We start from the raw sequence: 22,317 nt of genomic DNA on the forward strand, positions 1-22,317 counted from the left end.
CCGCGCTCCCCCGCGGCTCACTCGCGCTCGAGTCCAGCCACCCCGCCATGGAGCGGCCGTGCGTCCTGCTGCTCGGCGCAGCCGGGCTGCTGCTCCTGCTCCTGCCCCTCTCCTCTTCCTCCTCTTCTGACGCCTGCGGCCCGTGCGAGCCGGCCTCCTGCCCCGAGCTGCCCCAGCAGGGCTGCCCGCTGGGCGAGACCCGCGACGCCTGCGGGTGCTGCCCGGTGTGCGCGCGCGGGGAGGGCGAGCCGTGCGGGGGCGGCGCGGCCGGCAGGGGGCACTGCGCGCCGGGCATGGAGTGCGTGAAGAGCCGCAAGAGGCGGAAGGGTAAAGCCGGAGCAGCAGCCGGAGGCCCCGCTGTGGGAGGCGTGTGCGTGTGCAAGAGCCGCTACCCCGTGTGTGGCAGCGACGGCACCACCTACCCCAGCGGCTGCCAGCTGCGTGCCGCCAGCCTGCGGGCCGAGAGCCTCGGGAAGGAGGCCATCACCCAGGTCAGCAAGGGCACCTGCGAGCAAGGTGGGCACCTGCGCCTCCCCCGCCACGCCGCGCGGGGCACCCGGACCGCCGCTGGGTGGTCCCCGCAGCTCCTCTCCAGAGCATCCCTAGAGGCCCGCGGGAGGGAGTTGGCCACAGCCGGGTGCCTGAAGCCAGGGATTGCGCCTCTTGGCTCTTTTCCGATAGTTTTATTTGGAGTATGGTATGCGCGCCCAGAAAGTGAGAACTCCCAGGGCAGGGTGTATATATAGAAAAGATTTTCAGAGACCTCGGGCTCCTGCATCCCCACAGTTCACCCAGCCTACCGCTGGCAAGGTGATTCTCAAGAGCGGCCCCATTCTTGAAAGTCAAAGATACGTCTTTTTCTCATTTTCTTTTGCTTGGGTATATAGAGAGGTGAAGTAGATTGGGTTGACAGAGAAATGTAAAGAAACGACTTTCAGAAAATTATTTCCATGACTAAGTAGTAAGAATTTTTTAATTGAATTTCGTATTAATATTGACTTAGTGGAATTTCCTATTCTCAAGCCGTAATCTAGCTAGCCCATTATGCTTGTGGGCAAAAACAAATGCAAACTCTTTTATGTTGTGAGCCTATGACCATGTTGTTTTTCTTCTTGGGTTTTTTCTTCCCCCCTTCATAATGTGTCCCCAGAATGCACGGTTCAGCAGGAATGCCTTTGACATATGCTTGTTTATTTTAGTCTATACAAATCCAAACTTGTCATACATGAAACGGGAAAGATAAAGTCTGGAATTGGAACAAAAAACAGAAACTTTAATTCTGCCTGAAATAACATTTTCCATCAGCAGTCTTTTTAAGGGAAAGTTAGAACTCCAGCTTTGGCAGCAGCTTCAGCCATGGTAGGAAGGGAGGGAACCACTCAGCTGTTGATTCTTTAGCACAGTTCAGACTTTCTCCAGAGCTTCCTAGTAGCTGTTCTTTCCTTAGCACTTTTCCCAGAAATCCATATGTAAATAGCTTGTATGTCACTCACTTCAAAGTTCACTATTGAGAGCCATAGATGGTGTAACTCACAGTTACCCAATTACAGTTTTATCACCTCAAGCTTGGAAAATCACAACCCAAATAATCCCTGTTTCCAACAGAAACAGCCATGTGTTCCTTTGGATCTCATTTGGCAGTCACATCATGAAGAGAAATGCACATTATGAATTCATTCCGAATACTGAGATTTTCTTATAAACATTCCAAGGAGGATTTCTTCTCGCAGTTTCAAAATCTCAATCAGAGCAGATTGGCCTGGTGACTTTTTAATGTTGTGGTTTTCTCATCTGCAGTTTATTGTTTTTATTAGTGAGTGATGGGTTTCATTATGACACTTTCTACATTCATAAGTATGCTTTTATTATATATAGCTCTCCCATTATCCTTTGTTGTTCCCTCTGCCCGCTGGTCCCTTTCGCCTTCCCCCTCTATTTTCCTGTCTTTTTTTTAATCTAGATAAAAATCTTTCCTCTCTTCTCTCAGCCCTCACAGTATGTTGGGAAAACATGATGGCTGTTCAGAATCCATCTGCCTCGTTACCTGGGATGTACAACTCTTCAGTCCCCCTCCAAACTGTAAACTCCTTTAAGGGCACAGACTTGACTTTATCTATATGCCCAGGAAGTTGATAGGAGAAATCACTTCTAAAACTGGAAACTTAGCATGAATTAGCCTTTCTTCTTCCTGGCCCACACTGAGAGGCATGGGGGCTGGCTTCTGGGAGCAGTTATAAAACAGTACCGGAGAGGGCAGAAGAGGACATGAAATACCTTCCATGGCAGAAAAGGGTAAGGGATCCAGATCCGGGAAACCAGGCTCCTTATGCCCTTCTTTTAAATCCAGGGTGTGTTTTGACAGTTACTGCAGCAAGCTGGACAGAGTACCATTTATCTCTATATAAACCATTCAGTACTGGATCTTTGCAAACAGTAAAAAAACACATTTTCTCGCTTCCTCTAGCCATTTCTGTCCTCAAAAGAAACTTGCGTTGTGCTTGAGTGTTGACAGGGAGGAGGTGTTCACTCAGTCCCAGTGAGATAGTTCCATCTGCCTGGAATTTTTGGTCTCATTTAGTATAACACTTATTGAGCACTTGAGCTGGCTTCAGCTGTGTGCAGCTGGGGATACACAGAGCAAATCTGCTGTTGCCCGTGAAGGAAGTATGTGTTACAATTCCCAAGCACTTTCCCTAAATCCCCGGAGTTTTTCCCCAGTGCTTCCCTTTTCTGAGATCACCATTTACTTCCTTCTAGAAGGAGCTTTCCTGCTGGTTTCTGTACCTCTGCAGTAGAGGGCAAAGCCATCTGCTTGAAAATCTGTTTGAGAGATAATGAGCTAATAATCTCAAATCTTGGAACTGTCATCATAAATTTAGTGCCAGTAGATCTTACTAAGGTCCCTGCAGTCATGGTTAACTGGAAAGGGAGACTTGACAATTCAGTTTAATAAAAAGAAATTGATGCAGAGAAGATGGGACATGTCATAAAATCGTGATATTGGAACAGGAGAGGGTGTTCCTGTATGCCAATTCTTAGACCTTTTGTTCATGATTCTTTAAATCTGAGTCCCTTGGCAAATCCATTTAGTCACTCTGACACATTTGGGTACTGTCTTAGTTTGTTTCTCCATTGCTGTGACAAAACATTCTGACCAATACCAACTTGGGGAGAAAAGGGTTTATTTAGCTTACATATCCTGAGTCACAGTTCATCTGGGAACCCAAGGTAGGAAGGAACTCAAGGCAGGAACCTGGAAGCACAGGCCATGGAGGAACGCTGCTTACTGGCTTGCTCCCTGGCCCCTGCTCAGCCTGCTTTCTTACACAACAGAGGTCCACCTGCCCAGGGGTGGTACCACCCACAGTGGGCTGGGCCCTGCCACATCACTCATCAAGAAGATTACACACAGACATGGCCACAGACCAGTCTAATAGAGGCAATTCCCCAGTTGAGGCTCCCTCAACCCAGGTGTGTCAAGTTGACACTAAAATTATCCAGCAAAGGTACCATTCCACTTTCTTCAGAATTTTTACTTGTGGAACCAGAATGCCATTTCTAAGGGTTGCCTCAGTGGCCAGGATCTAACTCCCACTCAGGTAGCAAGAGGGTCTTCACAATGTAACTGCATCTATTATTCTGACCTCTTCCCTCCAGTTTATGTTTCAACTGCAATACTGTGTGCTATTCTTCATACCTTTGGAGGTGCTCTGCCTTCTACCTGGAATGCCTCCTGCCTACACCCTGCATACACACCCCACAATTACACTGGTTTACTCCAGCCCCCCCACTGGAACTCTTATTTAGTCTTCAAGGATCTTGTCACTTTCTCTGTAAAGTACTCGACTTTTCCCCCTGCCCCATCTTGATGTCTTTATTCCCCTAGCACTCTTCAGTATTCAGCCATTGTTTCTACAAATTCTTACTGGATACATGATGTGTCTAGATTTGTACAAGAGACAGACAATGAATTGTAGAATATGATGCCCTAGGTGTGAATGTTGACTCTACCATTAACCAACTCTAGCCTTGAACAATAACTCATTTGACCTCTCATGCATAGACTTCCTCCCTTGTACAATGAGATTATAAATATGTCTCATAGGGTTGTTGTGATGGTCAAATAGTATGAAGGTTATCCATATAAGTCACTTGATCAAGGTTATTGTCATTATTCGACTAGAAAGATGTTCTATGTGAGAAGAGAGTTTTTGTTCTTTCATAAATCCTCCAAGGGTGGAGATCAGTGCATGAATGAATGAACGAATGAGTGGATGAATGAATGAATTAGCCAGTAGTATTCTAGTCTCAGGGTAAGCAACTTTGAACAAAATAAACTTTAGCCAGAAACAAGTAAACAGATGTTTTCACATAGTTGTACGTACTGTGAACAGAGAAGTAGGATGGAGGAATGGATGAATGAGCAAAGTTGAGTGAAGCGGGTGGGGCCTGCCAAGAAGCCGTGGACACATCTGAGGACTTCAGCAAAGGGACAAGCAAGACCTTTGGCCTGAGTGGGGAACAGGTCCACTGGCATAGATCTTCCTACTGCCTCAGAAGGCCTCTTTGAATATCCGTCTTTTCCCAGTAGACTGTGACAGCATAAAGGACGGACTTCATCTTATGATTCCTTACAAACTAATAATTGGGAACTTGGTAAATATTTGCTGTTCAGACACATGAGTTCTTTAGGAAAGTGTCTTGCCTTTGAAATGTGGGAAGTTTGCTCTTTTTTCCTTGATGCTTCTGCTTCCTGAAGTCTAGACAGGGAATCCATCTGACATTAACTTAGCATGGTCCTCAGCCATCCTGAACTCTTAACATCATATGGTCACTTTCCTCCAAATCCCTACATTCTTTCACTGGCTAGAATCAGGTCCAGGAACTGCACTGTAATTAGAAAATGCTTCAGTGAAGATTTTGACTGTCAGATACCAGATATCTTACTTTACAAACTTTAAGCATTTTTGTTGTTGTTTTTGGTCTTTTTGAGACAGGGTCTCCCTGTAGCCCCAGCTGACCTGGAACTCACTATGTAGACCAGGCTGACCTTGAACTCACAAAGATCCGCCTGCCTCTGCCTCCCAAGTGCTGGGATTAAAGGCATGTGCCACCATGCCCAGCAAACTATAAACGTTTTTAAGGAATTCATTTTAGACTCCTTTTAAGATTGATGAAATGTCATTTAAATGTTCATGTGCTACTGCTATCCTTCCCGAATCCAAGAATCCAACTCCACTGGAAGTTGAAATAGAGGAATTCCTGTGGTCAGTGAATTTGTTAGTGGCCTGGTTTATCTTGGGACAGAACAAGTCAATGTAATGCTTTGTAAAATTAACTCCATCATACTACAAGGATAGGTATATTCAGGGGAGGATGGTCCAGATTTATGGAGGAAAAGCCAGGAATGACTTCTTGGGAAAGTGGTGTCCCGACTGAGACAGGAACAAAAAGCAATTAGCTAGAGAAGAGTTAATGTGGGGGTTGGAATGGAGTTAGAAGGAAGAGAATAAGAAAATGGGGTAAAAACACAATGGTACGTTAGTCAGCCTTACAAAAAGAAGGAAATCCTGTCATTTGATGAACCTGGAAGACATGTTAAGTAAAATAAGCCATGTGCAAAGAGACAAATGCCACGTGATCTCACACATGGAAACTGAAAATGTCAAACTCATAGAGGTAGAAAGCAAAAGTGAGGCAGAAAGCAGGTGAAGTTGGGTAGGAGCAATTGGGGAAGAGGTTGGTCAAAGCACACAAAAGTAGTAAAGAAAAATTTCAAGAACTGTCAGGCCTGAGATTCTACCCTACCATGGCACACTGTGTGTTGCTTAGGAGTTGGCCAACACTTCCTGAGCTGCTGGGCTTTGTCTTACTAATCATGAGCTCGGGTTGCTTATTACCAGTACTGCCTCCAAATTACAACCATCCGATTCCGCTCCTCACTTTCAGATGAGAAAAAGAAGGAGGGGGAAGTCACTGGTAAGACTGCCCCAATCCAGTAGCAATGCCTTTATAACTTTTATAACCTTGTTGAACACTGAACTTCTAGAATGGTGGGCAAATCACTAATTCTTCATTAGCACTTGATTTTGTTTTAGTCACTAAATTGAAAGAAAGATTTGAGAAACTAAAGCAGCCTTGGGAAAGAAAATGGGCAACGTTGAAAGGTTAAAGGACTTATGATCCTTTTAGAGAAAAGCCATCCAAAGACAATGTCATCATAGTTTGGGAATTGGTTCTTAAATGGCAAGTGCCTATTCCACAATTCTTCAAGGAAATAGATTTTCAAGCCTAGAATTAAATAGCCACAGCCATATTTGAATTACACACCAGGAAGAGACCTTCGGAATACTGTAACAAGGTTGTGTGGGAGTTGGGAGAATCTCATTAGGAGCTGCGAAATAACCTCAGAGGAGGGCAGAGCAGGGGTGATGGTTGCAGCTTTCCCCTCCTTTGCATTGGACAGATCTGAGATGGAGTGATGGAACTGAGCAGGCATTTACTGACATCCTTAAATATGATTTCTGTCCTGTCCCCAGGGCCTTCCCTCAGAGTTCACTACAGATTTGCCTTCTAGAAGAAACTACCTTATAAGGCCCTCACTTTTAGATAGTTCAGTGACAAAACACCCTTGGGTACAGTCCAAAGGCAGCTGGCTGCTCTCATTCTGGGTAGAGTCCAAGGGCAGTAGGCCTCCCTTGTTCTAAATTCTACCTCCCAGTGGATTTGATTGTGGTGCTTCCTTTGCCTCTAGCTGCCTCTGTGGGATCCGACCTCATCTGTGTCTTTAATTGTAGCACAAACATTCTTAGCAACTGGTATAAAGGGAATCTTGAATGTACGTCCAAAGAATTGTTAAAATGGTGGCTACATTAATGTAGCTTCCTTTTTAAATTTATGAGTGGCAAGATTAGAAAGCTTTGAAACTGACAGACTTGGGTATGTATAATAATTCACGTGCCTGCTCATATAGAGTCATATTAAAGACTTTCCAGGAAGTGCTTTACTCTTATGAATGGGGCCAGGGTGGAGGCACTAGAAATGTCCACCAAAATCTCCCCCAAGCCTGTTCTATGTGACTTTCCCAGGTCAATGAAAGGTACTTCTACACACATACCCCAAACCTCTGAGATAACGTGGGAGATCAGGAGGAGAAAACCAGAATAAAGCAGTGGGGGAAAACTGTTTGCTTTTTACTTGAAATTGATGTGTGTAAGAGATGAATCATGTTTTCTCCCAAATTGGATTAATGGCAGAATGATATGACCCCTTTGAAAAACCTTGTGTGCTGAACTGCCTTCCCCCTTCCACAAAGGGCAATGGGGCAAGGTTAACTAGCCACAGCTGGAGCTAACAGTCAGCCCCACCCCTCAACATCTCAACCAGGCAGAAGGTTACTAGGGAGCAGAGTAGTCCAGGAAATCCAGAGAGGAAATCCTGCTGTTCCCAAAAGAAGGCCAGAGTTACCCAAAGTCATGCATCTGAAAAATGAGAAAGATTCAAACCAGGCAAAACAGACTTAGTAACCCAGTGTTGACAAAGCCCCATTCATGAGCTATGATGTTACCCTACAGCAAGTGTTGCCAAGGCCAAGGCCAGGCCAAGCTTACAAGTTTAAAGAGCTGGCCACTATGAAAAGGCAGCTATCACAAGTTCAGGAGAATGCATATAATGCATGAAGGTACAATTTAGAATACCTGCTTTATGGAATTAATGTGAAGATCAGATCACAAATGAAGCTGGACATGGTAGTACATGCCTGTAATCCCAACACTTAGGAGGTAGAGGCAAGAGAATCGGGAGTTCAAGGCCAGTGTTGACTACATGAAATCCTGTGTCACCAAAAAAAAAAAAAAAAAAAATTTATATCATTGTTCTGGATAGCATTAGTTGTCCACTAGACCTACCTGGGTTGAGGGAGCCTCAATTGGGAAACTGCCTCCATTGGACTGGCCTGTGGCCATGTCTGTAGGGCATTTTCTTGATTGTGGAGTGATGTAGGAGGACCCAGACCACTTTTGGCATTGCCACCCCTGGGCAGGTGGTCCTGTATTGAAAGCAGGTTGAGGGGCTGGAGAGATGGTTCAATCAATGGTTAAGAGCACTGACTGCTCTTACAGAGAACCTGGGTTCAATTCCCAGTACCCACATGGCAGCTAACAACTGTCCAAAACTCCAGTTCCAGGGGATCCAACACCTTCTTCTCACCTCCGAAGCATTGCAGGACACTGGTGCGCTTACACACATGCAGGCAATATACTCATACACATAAAACAAAAATAATAAAATATTATTTTATTTATTAAAATATTTTAAAAAGAAAGCAGGTTGAGCACAGGCCAGAGGAGGAAGCTGGTTAAGCAGCATTCCTCCATGATCTTTGCTTCAGCTCCTGTCTCCGAGTTCCTGCTCTGAGTTCCTACCTTGGGTTCCCTCAGTAAGACAATCGTGGATTTGAAAGCACACTGTATGAACTTGGCCACAGCAAATAACTTAAACATGTCATTAATTTGACTTGGGGTCAAGGGCTATCTACACAGTCCTCATGGTGGGTGAAGGTAGTAACTAACTTTGTGTCATACAAGTAACAAGGCTGGAAGGTAAGGGAAACTATTGACCCAGTTTCCAAATTAGGACACTACAGGTCATCATCACACAGCTAGTAAACAGCAGTTCTGTATTTAAATCTAGGGCTTCTACACTGACCTTGAAGTTCAACATATGCTAGGTGGACTAGCAGTGTTGGCTTTTTGATGTTTTTCTCTACTATAAATATGAAATTATTTCACAATAAAAATTTTAAAAGTCAGAAGAGTCAAACTTTTCAGGTTGAAAAAAAAACCTGCAATAGCTTAAATTTATTTTGCATATATTTTCTTTTTGATGAATTAACAAGGTGAGGATGATGCTTTTGTGTCTAAATAGGTCTGAGAGCCCTTCCAATGACCATCATATAGAAATTCAACTCGGTTAATTTGGCTTTGTGTGGCACTTGTGGTGTGTCTTATACTAAGCGTCATGTCATATTTAGTGAAAGATGGTGTTTCTTGAATGAATGTCTCCATGGGAGCAGGACATGATATGATTTATTTATATGGAGCTGTAGATCTTCTAACACTAAGATTTTTGTGGCAGACTTGAAAACTTAAGAGTCCATTTCCTCATGCAATTGGGACTTTTTAAGGGGTCAGCATGGTGGCATGGACATTTGCCCAAGCAAGACGTCTTGAAACATGTTTGTGGGCTCTGTTTGATCACTTGCCAGACCTGTTATTAACTCGTAGTATGACAGAGAAAAAGTCATGGTCACAGCAAGATCAATATTCACTTTCACTGGAGATATAAATCCTGAGTCTTGACTTTCACCTTGAACTCAGCCAGTTATCTCCACATCTAAGGCATGGTCCATGGTAGAGATACCTTCCTGAAGGAATTTGCATTTTTAGGTATTGAAACCTATTTTGTTTTATTGTTTGTTGTTTGCCTCTTGACAATGTGCAGAAGGAAAGTTCCTATAGAGGTCTGAGAACTCAAGTATAATCCATTTTGACTTTCTGAGATGAGAAAAAAAAAAAAAAAAAAAGACATTCTACCAGGCAGATGTGCAGCTGACACAAGTTGCCCTGTTTCCCATGTTTTTCTTGGAAAAAAAAAAAAAAAAAAAAAAAAAAGGGCATCTCAACTTTCCACAGAGGCTTGCCTTCTTTTTTCTTTTAATTTTTTAAGTCCGCATGTAAGTGATGGGTTTCTTCATGGCTTGTCTTCCCACTGAATGAAAAACATTCCCAGGCATTTCATTTGCATCAAGGCAGATTAGCAGGCCCACAGTCAAGTGGTGGAGTTTGGGAAAGCTTTAGATCTGACATCTGTTCTGCACTCTTCTGGCTTGACCCCAAGCAATGATGAAAAAAAAAAAAAAAAAAAGTATCAAGAAATAGATCTCCTGGAACTTTCCAAAGGTTTTGAAAGGGACCACACAGAAATGAAGCTTCAGGAATGTGTCAGGGCAGCCCAGGCCTGCAGGATACTAAACCTGTTCCTGGTCCACAGGAGCTTTCAGAACTCTCTGCTCAGGAATCCAAAAGTGAATTTCAATAGCGGCAATTACTCAGCAACCCTAGCTTCCAAAGGACCCCTCAGGAAGCCACCAGCTTTTGATGGACAATGAATTGCATGCGCGCAGCACATGGCTCTGAGCACAGACAGCAAGGAGAGGGGTCCTGCAGTGTAGTCCCTTATTAGAGATGCTCCACCCAGCTGGAGAGGGCAGACTGAGGCAGAGATCAAGATGCTGCCAGATATTTGACATGCCAGGGCTTCAGAGCCAAAGACCCTGTCTGCACAGGTGTCTCAGATCAGAGGTTCAGAGAGAGAGAGAAGAGTTATCTGTCTTGGCTCTTTGTGTACTGTGGAGCCTTTGGTTCACTAGATGGTAACTGGCAGGGCAGGACAGGCCTTTCTAGACCCAGGTGAGATGAGGCAAAGGGAGCCTCCCCTTCCCTTGTAACTGCCTGATGCTCTCTTATCTGAGGCCTCTTTCTTTCACCCATTCTGCTTGGTCTACCATTGCAGGCTGCCCCTTTTTCCTGTCTAGCTGAGCTCAAAGAAATGGGCTCTTTTCCTCTATCCTTTGTTAGTTACAGAGCTGACCCGGCAGTTTTTAAATACCGAGCTCTGCTCAGTGCACTGGCTCCATCCCCAGATTCCAGTGCCACACCTGATGTGTCCCCATAAGAACACCAATATAAGCGCTTTAGGCAGCCAGCTCAGTGCAAGCCATCCAGAAGAGGGGGTTGCCCCTTCTGTCATCGACCCCTACCCTGGGAGGAAGTTTTTTGGATATCTTAGGATCCAAATTCACTCATACATTGACCCAAATCTATTGCCCCAGTCAGGACAAGCCCAAATATGGGATGTGTGCCCCATACTGACTGCTGATGTGATGGCACTCCAAGGCTGATGCCAAACTGTCTCTACTACTTGTCTTCACCTTTTATGGTGTGCTGGGTCAGCAAGCATCTAGGACTTGAATTACCATGTGTGAAGAAATACAGCACAGAGGTTCAGGATGCTCACTTTGGAGCCAGATCCCTGAGTGGAATGCCCTTTAGCCTCTTAACTACTTGTCTGAACCTAATCTTTGTTCATTGTTTCCTTACCTGAACAACAAAGGTATAATTATATCTGCCACTTAAAGGTATTAGGAAGGTAAGATAATGCACACAAAAAAAAAATCCTATCTTGTATGTAGAAAGATCTCATTAAATTGTTTCATTTTTTTGTTGTTATTGGCTCTTGAAACCTCAGTTTATAAGCACCTTTGAAACAACAGCAAAAGCCAAGTATGGGGTCCACACTTGTAATCCCAACACTTGGGAGGCTGAGGCAGAAGGATGGGGAGTTCTAAATCAGCTTGGGTTATCTAGCAAGACCTTATCTCAAAAATAAGTACCAGCCTGGCATGGTGGCACACACCTTTAGTTCCAGCAGTCAGGAGGCAGAGAGAAGGGCACATCTCTGTGAGATTGAGGCCAGCCCTGGTCTACAGAACAAGTTCAGGCCAGCTGAGGCTACAGGAAGACCCTGTCTCAAAAAAACAACAACAGCAACAACAAAAAGAAGTACATTTCTGTGATGTATTGCTGTCTGATCAATCCAAACTTGATACTGCTTCATATGTCTCCAGGTTAGAGCTGAAACTTCTGTTTAGATCTACACAAACAAAATTCAGGACAAATTGTTAGAGATAAACCCCTGGAAACTTCCACCTTGCTCTGCAAGCATTGTAGGATAAGGATCCTGCCTACTTGTGAGATCTGGGAGTCCACAGAAGACAGACCAACAATAGCCAGAACTTATATTTTGCTTTGCAGCATTGAATGTTTCCATCTTCCAGCTCAATGTTATTTTCTTCTTTTTTTTAAGTTTAATTCATTATTTTTATTTATGCTTTTAAGTGCATTCCTGTCAAGCAACGCCCACGGAGGCCAGAAGAGGACGTCAGATCCCCTGGATCTAGAGTTCTGGATGGTTGTTAGCCACCATGTGGGTGCTAGGAACCAAACCCAGGTCCTCTGCAAGAGCAGCCAGTGCTCTTAACCACTGAGCCATCTCTTCAGCCCCTCAGTGCTATTTTCTGTCAGCACCCTTTACTAGCCTTAGTCCATAGTTATGGATTCAGAGGTCAGTAGGTGAAGTAATTACTGGCCTACTTCTTCCCTGCATGCTCTGTCAGCATAGTATACATAGGAAATGCTCAACCACTTTTGTTGATGGATTAACTTTTTAAAAATTAAGAGCTAGAGCCAGGTATAGTGGTGCACACCTTTAGTTCCAGCACTTGGGAGGCAGAGGCAAGCAAATCTCTGTGAGATCAAGGCCAGCCTGGTCTACATAGTGAGTGCTAGGCTAGCTAGAGCTACCAGGAGACCCTGGTCTCAAAAAGACCAAAAAACAAAAACCAAAAAATAATTCCTTTAATGGACTTCTGTTCTTTGACCTATACCTGTAGCCTCATCTTAGCAGGAACTCCTTTTAAAAATATTCAACTATAAATGAGCAAATTTAGACTCAGGAGGTGGCCACTCAGGTTGACTGGTTCTGTCTGAGAGATAACATTCACCTCTCACTCATCTTCTCAGGGATGGAGAGTGAAAGAGATGAGGGTGCAGATGGGAAAGTTAAGGAAATGGTCAACATTGCAGACCCACTGTGCATCAATAAGCTGAGTGAACTTGACAGAGTACTGGACTAGCTGTTCTCCAGGTACAAGGCTGTCCCAACCTCCAGAGCAATGGTCCTTAGCTTGGCTGTGCATCAGCAGTGCCAGGAAGCCTCACAGAGTGCCACAGTCTGAGCTCCACTCCAAGACTCTGATCTAATTGGTCTGGACATGAGATGGGCAGAGGGACTAGTAAACACTTTCCAGATGATTTAATGTCCTGCCCAAACCTAGAACTATTGTTCTAAAGTGACATCCAGTAACTTTTGGGAACTCTCATTCTCAGGAAAATTCTAGCAGGATAGGGCAATGTCTGCTTGGTTTATCCAGCATTCAACATTTTTGCAGCACGAGGACTCTTTATAATGTTGTGTCTACCCTAGTGAGTGGAAGTTCTTGAAACATATGCTGATCTCTTCTGCTGCAGGCAATGGAGGGCTGGGCTTCCTCTGTCTCCTGGCTTTTTCAGTGATCTCATCTGTTCAAAGGGGAAATGTGTTTGCCTCTGCCATTATCACACTTTGAGATTTCACCTAAACCACATGATTTCAGTTATTTCTCTAGAGCATTCCTTGAGCCTATTGTTTTCCTCTGCTTGGTGATGAATCCCCAGTATGTCAAGCCTTGGGATGCGGTAGGATGAATACACAACTTGTTGAGTTGATGAATGAAGAAGAGTGGATTTATTAGGTGCCCTATTGGAAATAGGAACCTTCACACTGTCACCTCTCTGGACTCTGATGGGAGGTAGCACTGCTCAGCTTATAGGTCCCTCAGCTGGGACCCTCTGGGTTGTATGTTCTAACACTGCTCCTTGCACTTTTTTTCTTTTGTATTTTTCCTTTTGGTTTTTCTAAGACAGGGTCTCCCTGTAGCCCCAGCAAACCTGGAACTCACTATGTAGACCAGGCTGTCCTTGATCTCACAGAGACCCACCTACCTCTGCCTCCCCACTTCTGAGGTTAAAGGTGTGCACTACCATTATTATACTTATTTTCAACAATCACAAAAACTTGGAGCCTGAAAACAGTGTTCCATTCAATTTTATCATCTCCCCTAATTGTGTCTAGGGCAACGGTGTGATATTTTACCATTGCCACTGGTTGGGAGACCTTGGGAAACTGACCTAACCTCTCTGAATGACAGTTTTCTCATCTGTAAAATGGCCTTACTGTCAGCTTCACAAGGCAGATGTGGGAAACGCCCTAAGTAGTATATTTTAAATGCTTAGCAGTGTTTGTCCCTTATTTGGCCTTCAATAAAGATAATCTAGTCTACCTTCCCCTCTGTTATACAGCAGCAGAGAAAAACACAAATATAGTACATAGCTATTTGTAGTAGTTATGTCTTATTGGGTTGCTGTGTGCACAAAGTTCATGAGTACTGGGCTCCCGGGGGTGAGACATTGGATCCTGGGAGCTTCTCCCCACATTTTCATAAACCCATCAGAACATAACCTTGCTTTGTGTGTGTTTCTGTTTAACAACACCTTATATACTTGTTGTTAGGTTTTTGTTTTGCTTTGTTTATTTGGCTGGCTGGTTGTTTGCTTGTTTGCTTGTTTTCAGACAGGGTCTCACTGTATAGACCAAACTGGCTTCAAACTCACAGAGATCCTCTGCCTCTGCCTCCTGAGTATTGGGATTGAAGACATGCACTAGCACACCTGGCAAAACACCTTATTTAATATGTAGATTACTGATTAACATTTCCCACAGCCAGAGCACTGTAACTCATGTCTGAATGAAACCTATCATACATGTATTTTCCATAAAGCATATCATAGCCTTCTTAGGGACATTAGACACCACTTCTGCCATTTTAAACAGCTAAATCACCAACAGCACACCCAAAGATAAAATGTAAAATAAAAAGGAACACTAACTTGGGGCTAGAGAAAAGGCTCAGTGGTTAAGAGTGCTGACTGCTCTTGCAGAGGACCCAGATTCAGTTCCAAGCACCCACATGGCTGCTAACAACCATCCATAACTCCAGTTCCAGAGGATCTGATGCCCTCTTCTGGCCTCCATGGGCATTACATACACAGATGCATTTACTTACATATAGGTGAAACACTTGTATATGTGAAATAAAAACAAATAATTTTAAGTGACACATTGTAAAGGGATACTTGTTAATAGTGTGAGAATTGGAACAAAAAGACCTCAACTGGGCACCTGTGCATTGAGCCACCCAAGTTTTTTTTTTACTACTATGTGTGTATCTGCAAAGATTTGACTTGAGGTTACAAGTAAGTGTTAGAGGGTAATTTGCAAATGTACAGCCTCCAAGTGAGAACTGGCCATATTTGAAAATGACCAGATCAACAAGCAGAGAGACCTTTGAGGACTTGGAGGGCAGAACCCATGTGTGAGTTAACACAGAGCAGAAGTTCAGGAGATCATTTTTGGACTGCTGGAAACTACAGGCAGCTTTTCCACATCATAAGTACACTGCACTAGCAGGAAAAACGGCCTTGCAAAGGTTGCTGAATTTTTCCCATATTTGACTGAGAGATAATTTGACAACAATGAGAATTTTCACATAGGTGAATATGCATGATCACCTTTTTTATCCTCACAAGAACCCTGTGGTAGAGTATAGGTCACCGCAATGCAGGGCATTTGAGTGCCCAAACAGAGCGCTTGTTAATGGAGAATGGATGCAGCTGAACAAGGAATTCAGCTGAGCTGGTGTAACGCAGGCACATGTACACACATGCACCACACTCAATCCCAAAACAGCTAAACCTGAGTGCCAGAGTCTACTGAACGTGAGAGATGTTTCTTTATTCATTTACAGATTTCTTTCTTAGTTTCCTTCATTCCCTCCCTCCCTGCCCCTTTCTTTTCTCTTCTCTCCCTCTCCCTCTCTCTCCCTCCCTCCCTCCCTCTCTCCCTTCCTCCCTCCCTCTCTCCCTTCATTCTAGGCAGGGCTCAGTATATAGTCCATGCTGGCTGGCACTCCTGATCCTCCCACCTCAGCTTCCTGAGCACTGAGATTACAGGTGTGAGCCACCACTCCTGGCTTCATTCATAGTCCTTAATCTGTGGGCTCCAGCTTCCATTCTCAACCTCTGTCTCTGTCAGTGAATTTCCAATATGGTTAACTCATTACATTCCCACAATCTCCAGTCACCCTGATTACTGCTAGTGTATGGAAGTACATAAGCTCGTGTTTGTTTTGTTAGGTCATGCATGTGCTTTTGAAGAAAAGTATTTAGAAAAGCAACAGCTGTTGTTTTGATAAATTAAAATAATTTAAGTTTGAGTAGTGGCATTGTACAATATAGCCTGATAAAAATTAGTCCCCAATCCCTGTGATCATCTTGGCTAATTAGAGGTGATCCAATTTCCAATGCATGCAGATTGCCTGAATCTGTTTGCTTTGTGAAAGAAAATAGTGTGTCATTTTACTTCCTGAGAAAAATGAAAAATAAATTAGAAGAGGTAATCAGATAAATCACTGCATTCACATGCATTTTCTAAAAATAACACCTAGTCACTGAAAGCATGAGCTTGTGAACCAATTAATTTTTCAATCAGCTGAATAAAATGGAGTCCTCTGGGGAGAGTTCATCATTGTGTGCACACATTTCAACTCTACAGAATAAGAAGGTGATCCACTGAGTCCTTGAAACCAACAGGCATGTATCATAAGAACTGCAAGGCCAAACTGAGACCCTACCTGAGAAAGCAGGATAGTAGCAGTTTCTCATAGAATTTGACATTTAGCTCAAATTGAAGATCTCTTAGGTAAACAAAGAACTGAAACTATTTCATGGCAACTTTCTGAATTATTTGTATGAGTGCAGTGTTTTAGCTTATAAATCTTTAAGAATACAGATCTGCACCTGCCTTGAAGCTGTTATACCCATTTTTAAAAATTATTTTATGTGTATGAGTATAATGCCTGCATGTAGGTAGATGCACCCATGTTGTGCAATGTCCACGGAGGTCAAAAGAGGGCATTGGTTCCCTGGAACTGGAATTACGGATAGTTGTTAGCCAAAATATGGGTACTGGAAATGGAACCTGGGTCCTCTGCAAAAGCAGCCAGCGCTCTTAACCATTGAACGATGTCTCCAGCCCCTATGCCCATTTCTTTAACATAAAAGGACATGGTTGGATTTGGGAGGGCACAAGAAGAAAAAACCCTAAAGAGTAATCTGCTGTCTATTGGTAAAGCATATGTTTGGCTGAAATTAACAAGTGGCTTGCCCCAAAGGGATTTCATTTGCTTGCTGAAGAATCCAGGTGCAGCTAGCCACCAGTATTGTGTTTAACTGCTCAGCAACACCATCAAGGACACAGGTCCTTTCTTTCTGCTTTATCATCATCCACGTGTTGGCTTTTGTCTTTGTGCCAGTATGAACAGTTATGGTGACTGCAAGGCAGCTGTTACTCCTTACTGAGTCCTCACAAAAGACGGGAGAACTGGGAATGTAGCTCAGGTGGTAGAGTGCTTGGTTAACTGTACACAAAGCCCTAGCTTCAATCCCCAGCACTGCATAAAGCAGGAGTTGGGTGCACACTTATATTCCCAACACTGAGAGGTGAGAACAGGAGGATAGGAAGTGCGAGGTCATCCTTAACTACGTGTGGAATTTAAGGCCAGCCCAGGCTACATGAGTTCCTTTAAAAAGACATGCTAGTTATGTGTCCTGCTCTATTAGATGAGCGAACATTGCCCCTGTGCCTTCTACTCAACAAACTGAATCTTACTGGTCAGAGAAGAGAGGCAATAGGACTGGGCAGGATCAGCTGATCTTTCTGCCTAGCTGAGCAGTGGTTCCTCTCATTTTTACATTTCAGACATGGTTGCTAAAGGTCCATCTAAAAGGTGACTAGCAGTTCAGTGTTTTAGAGAACATAAACCCATAGCAGACTTCACTGAACCATGAAAATAACATGTTAAAATAATAGGTCAGGGGGAGTCAGTAATAAAAAGCCTTATGTAGCCAAAAAAAATTATATATATATATATATATGAAGTACATCTAAAAGATGGCAGAGATCTTCATAGAGGTGGTTCTGAAAGAAATAGCATTTCCTTTAACAGTGTTCATAGCTTAGAGGACTAACTGAAATCCTGCCTGATTTGTTTTATATAAATTATTTTCTAATCATTTTTTTTCAGCATGTGTCTCTATACAAACAAAATTTTCTCCCTTTTTTTGTTGTTCTAAGCCATCCATTTCCACATATTAAAACTTTTGTAAGTCATAAACTTCCATTAATCCTCAGGCCTAAGAATGGTGAACTTCTCATGATTATAATGGTGTTTGGTTAATTGATTAGTTTGGTTTGGGGAGACAGGTCTTGCTATGTAACTCAGGATAATCTGCAACTTGCTGTCTAGCCCAGGCGGGTCTTTAATTTATGGTCCTCCTGCCTCAGCCTCATAAGTGCAAGGATTACAGACATGCTCTACCACACTGACTTGTAATGTTTTTAAGTGTATTTAAATCATACATATTGCTAAGGACGTGGCTCATCTGTAAAGCACTTGCCTGCCTATGGATGAATCCCTAGGTTCAATCTTCCGTACCAAAAAGAAAAAAAAAATCAAATTGTACAGTATTATAGAGCTTAATTTTTAAGAAAATAAAAGGTTCAAAGTCCCACCCTCTGACCATGTACTAAATGCATGATCTTGGAGAAGTTAATTCTCTAAACTTCAGCTTTGTTATCTGTAAAGTAAGGACAATATTGCCTACTAAAAGTTTGGTAATAATTCTGGTTTTGCGGCTTCAAGCCAATGCCTGGCAACATCAGGGTCTTGCTAGCTGCTCTTTTCCTTGATTATTAGTAGCAGTAGCTGGTCCTCCTGGGATAGCCCTTGAGCATCATACCATGGTACTGCTTCCTTCTTCCATCTAGTTCTGCAGAAATACCTAGAGACAGAACAGTGAAGGATGGAGGTAGAAACTGGGTGAGACAGGCATGTTTGGGGAGTTATATAGCTCAAATGAGGGCTGTTTCCAACTAAATTTGTCCTCAATCTCTTTTTTATCATATATTTATAATCTACATTTTCCTTCTTCCAACCTTCCTCTCAAATTATACCAATAGTATTGAAAAAAAAAACCACCAACTCCAAAGGCCGGGCATAGTGGCTCATGCCTTTAATCCCAGAGATCAGGGCCAGAGGCAGAGGCAGGCAGATCTCTATGAGATCAAGGCCAGTCTGGTCTACATAATGAGTTTCAGGCCAGCTGGGGCTACAGGAAGACCCTGTCTCAAAAGACCCCAAAACAAAACAAAACAAAACCAAGATAAAACAAGAAAACTCCCAACATTAAATGGCTCTAACCAAGATTATAGAAATAAATGAAGTAATGGATTTGAAAAGCTTTGAGACTGAAAGTCCTATATGAATGTAAGATTTTATTCCTTCTGATTTTTGCCAGTTATGATGGCAACAGCTCTCACATATGCCCAATTAGTTAACTGTCTTGTGTACATCTGTGTCAAGCATTTACTTTTAAGCCACCACCTCACGTGCATCTGGCCCACCCCTTTCCCTTTAAGTATCTATAAGCAGAATTGAGGGACTACTAGGTGATCAAGTTAGCCTGGACCAACCAATTAGTCAGGAAATTTGCTACAAGTGCTACACAGCAGAATACACTTTATACTCGGCATCCATTTGAGATCGTTTGTTCCTCCCCTGCCATTCATTAGCTGGGTAATCAAGAGTTGGCAGGCTTTGCCTTCTAGAAACTTGTGTTGCATGTTGACCTGGAAAGGTGTAAGGATTGCAACTTTTATGTTATCCATCAATCACTTTAATGAGTACAAGAAAACATCTTGTCACCCTGCCAAAAAGTATAGGAATTAAGAATGACTTGGTCCTCAGTCAAAGGGAATACTTTCTGAGTTTTGTGCCATACCAGGGCTAAGGGCTCTAGAACAGACTCCAGTCTACAGGGGATCTGTGTCCATGAGGGTACAGCGGCAGAAGAGTTTCTCCATCTCCCTGAACTTAGTCCCTTCAGCAAAGCAGATGGAGCCACCAGAAATGCAGTTGTCAGGACGGGGGGAAGAGGGTAATGAAGAGTTGTTTAATAAGTACAGAGTTTCAGTTTTGAAAGATGAGAGGAATTCTGGCACAGCAATGCGAATGGATAAATGCTCCTCACTTTACAAGGGCTCATATCCTGAAAAACCCATTGTAAATTGAAAATGTGGTAAGCCGAAAATGAATTGAATCCACATAACCTATTAACATCAAAGCATAAGAACACAGTCTACTTGGAGTGGCAATTCTTGCCCCTTGATTGAGTGGCTGATAGGTGATGCTCATTACTGGTACCCAGGATGCAAGTGCACCACACCCACATTGCTAGCTTAGAAAAGATAAACCCTCAAAATCTCATACATTCTCCACTGAATGTTACCACTTTTGCATCATGGTAAACTTTTAAGCTCATAGGTTAAGCCATTATTAGTGGGGGCCATCTCTACTTTTCTAAACTATACACCTAAAAACAGTTGAGATGGAGTTGGGGGTATAGCTCAACTGAGCTTTCCTACCATGTGAAAGGCCCTAAATTCAGTTCTTAAGCACTGGAAAAGAAAAACAGTGATGATGGTAACATTTTATGACACTTATTTTGTCACAGTTTTTAGAAATTCAAAAACCAAAACCCTAGTGACAGGCTATCACCATGAATGCCACAATACAAGTGGGTTGGGGGCAACTGCCTGGACCACAAGGCCTGTGGAGGTCAGCAGCCTTGAGGAAGGAAGCAGAGGGAAGGAAGGAGGTGATGACATCTCTGACCCTAGAGAGTTCCAACAGATGCTCACTGGGATGTCCACTCTTGGGTAGGTTCAAGGGACCCAGGGAAGGAGCCAGCTTTCTGGACCTCTCATGGAAGGAGAGCTGCTATGAGGAGGAAAGTCAAAATGACAACAGAGTAGATAAAAGTTGGGGAGGGAAACAAAGCCAGGAAACCACAGAGAGCAAGTCACCAAATTTTTATCACTAAATGACAAAGTTCAAAACTGGAGCTCTGATAAACTACAAAAAGGAATCCTGGATAGCACTTCATTCAAAAAGTTCAGGAAAATTAATTTTACTTAAAAATAAGCATAAGAGCACTGACTGCTCTTGCAGAGGACCCAGGTTCGATTCCCAGCACCCACATGGCAGCTATAAACCATCCTTAACTCCAGTTCCAGGGCAATCCGAAACCCTCTTCTGACCTCCGTGGCATTGTATGACACGGGTGCACTCACATACATGCAGGCAATACACATACACATAAAATAAAAATAATAAAATATTAAAAAATAATAAGCCTAGAGGGCTGGAGAAATGGCTCAGTGGTTAATTGGCACTAGCTGCTCTTGCAGAGAGCCTGGGTTTGATTTCCAGAAACTACATGGTGTCTAACAACTGTCCCTAACTCCAGTTCTAGGGTATCCAACACCTCGTCTGGCCTCCACAGCATTACATGTATGTGGTGCACTTACTATACCCATGCAGGCAAAGCACTCATACTTATTAAATTTTTTTTAATTTTAAATAAGCACAAACTAAGAAAATCCCATAATAGAAATCCCATACAATGAAAAAAAATGGAAGCCAGGCATGGTGGTGCATGCCTTTAATTCCAGGACTCAGGAGGCAGAGGCAGGTGGATCTCTGTGAGATCAGTGCCAGCCTGGACTGCATAGCTAGTTCCAGCATAGCTGGGTCTACAGGTAGACCCTATTGGAAGGAAGAAAGGAAGGGAAGGAAAGGAAGGAGAAAAGTAAAAAGAGGACCAGGGGTTCAGTGGTAGAGTGCCTGCTAAGCATGTGGGTGGCCCTGGGTTCAATCCTCAGCACTGGAAAAAAGAAAAGAAAATTAGAGGGTCAGACAATAGCATCCATAAAATGAAAGCATGTCTGAAGAACTTGCTCACAAGCAGATAAAACTAACCCTTTTATAAAATTAAAGATAATTTTAAAATAATAAAGCAAGATATGAAGTAACAACATAAACTGGAATTAGAATGCAAAATGAGGTGAATAATAAAATAACTAGAAATAAAAGTCATTTCAAAAATGAAGCAAAGGCAAAAGAAACATATGAGCAAGTAACAGGAACCCTTCAGAAGAGTGGGTCAGGTGCGGCTGGGGAAATGGTTGAGGGGGCAAGGGTGCTGTGCAAGCACTACGACCCGAGTTTTAATCCCTCATACCCATGTAAAAATGCCAGGCATGGCCACACAAACCTGTCAACCCAGTGTTGAGGGAGGAGAATAAAGACAGGTGGATCCTGGGAGCTCTCTAGTCAGCCAGTCCAGCCAAAGCAGCGAGCTTCACGTTCACTGAGAAACCCTATCAAGGGAATAAAGAGGAATAAAGCAGTAGAGAAGGACACCTGACTTCTCTGGCCTCTGACAACATCAACACAAATACAAAGTAAGTAAACCGAAAAAAGAGAAAAGCCAACTTAAAAATTAAAAGCAAGTTATTGTTAAAGATACCCAGGGCAGGGGCTGGAGAGATGGCTCAGAGGTTAAGAGCATTGCCTGCTCTTGCAGAGGACCCAGCACCCACATGGTAGCTACAAACCGTCCTTAACTCCAGTTCCAGGGG

The 22,317-nt window shown here is 43.2% G+C and overlaps 1 protein-coding gene across 1 annotated transcript in view; it reads left to right on the forward strand.

The window, feature by feature from the left end:
- The first annotated feature begins 6 nt into the window (after positions 1-6).
- Positions 7-22,317, forward strand: part of Igfbp7 (insulin like growth factor binding protein 7) — a 76,622-nt gene continuing 54,311 nt past the window's right edge. Inside the window, exon 1 of the mRNA XM_008833286.3 lies at positions 7-516. Coding sequence (XP_008831508.1) covers positions 48-516 — 469 coding nt within the window. The 5' untranslated portion in view covers positions 7-47. The remainder of the gene's footprint in view (positions 517-22,317) is intronic.

This window comes from Nannospalax galili, unplaced genomic scaffold (assembly GCF_000622305.1).
Source record: "Nannospalax galili isolate Female #2095 unplaced genomic scaffold, S.galili_v1.0 scaffold433, whole genome shotgun sequence".
NCBI classification, from domain to species: domain Eukaryota; kingdom Metazoa; phylum Chordata; class Mammalia; order Rodentia; family Spalacidae; genus Nannospalax; species Nannospalax galili.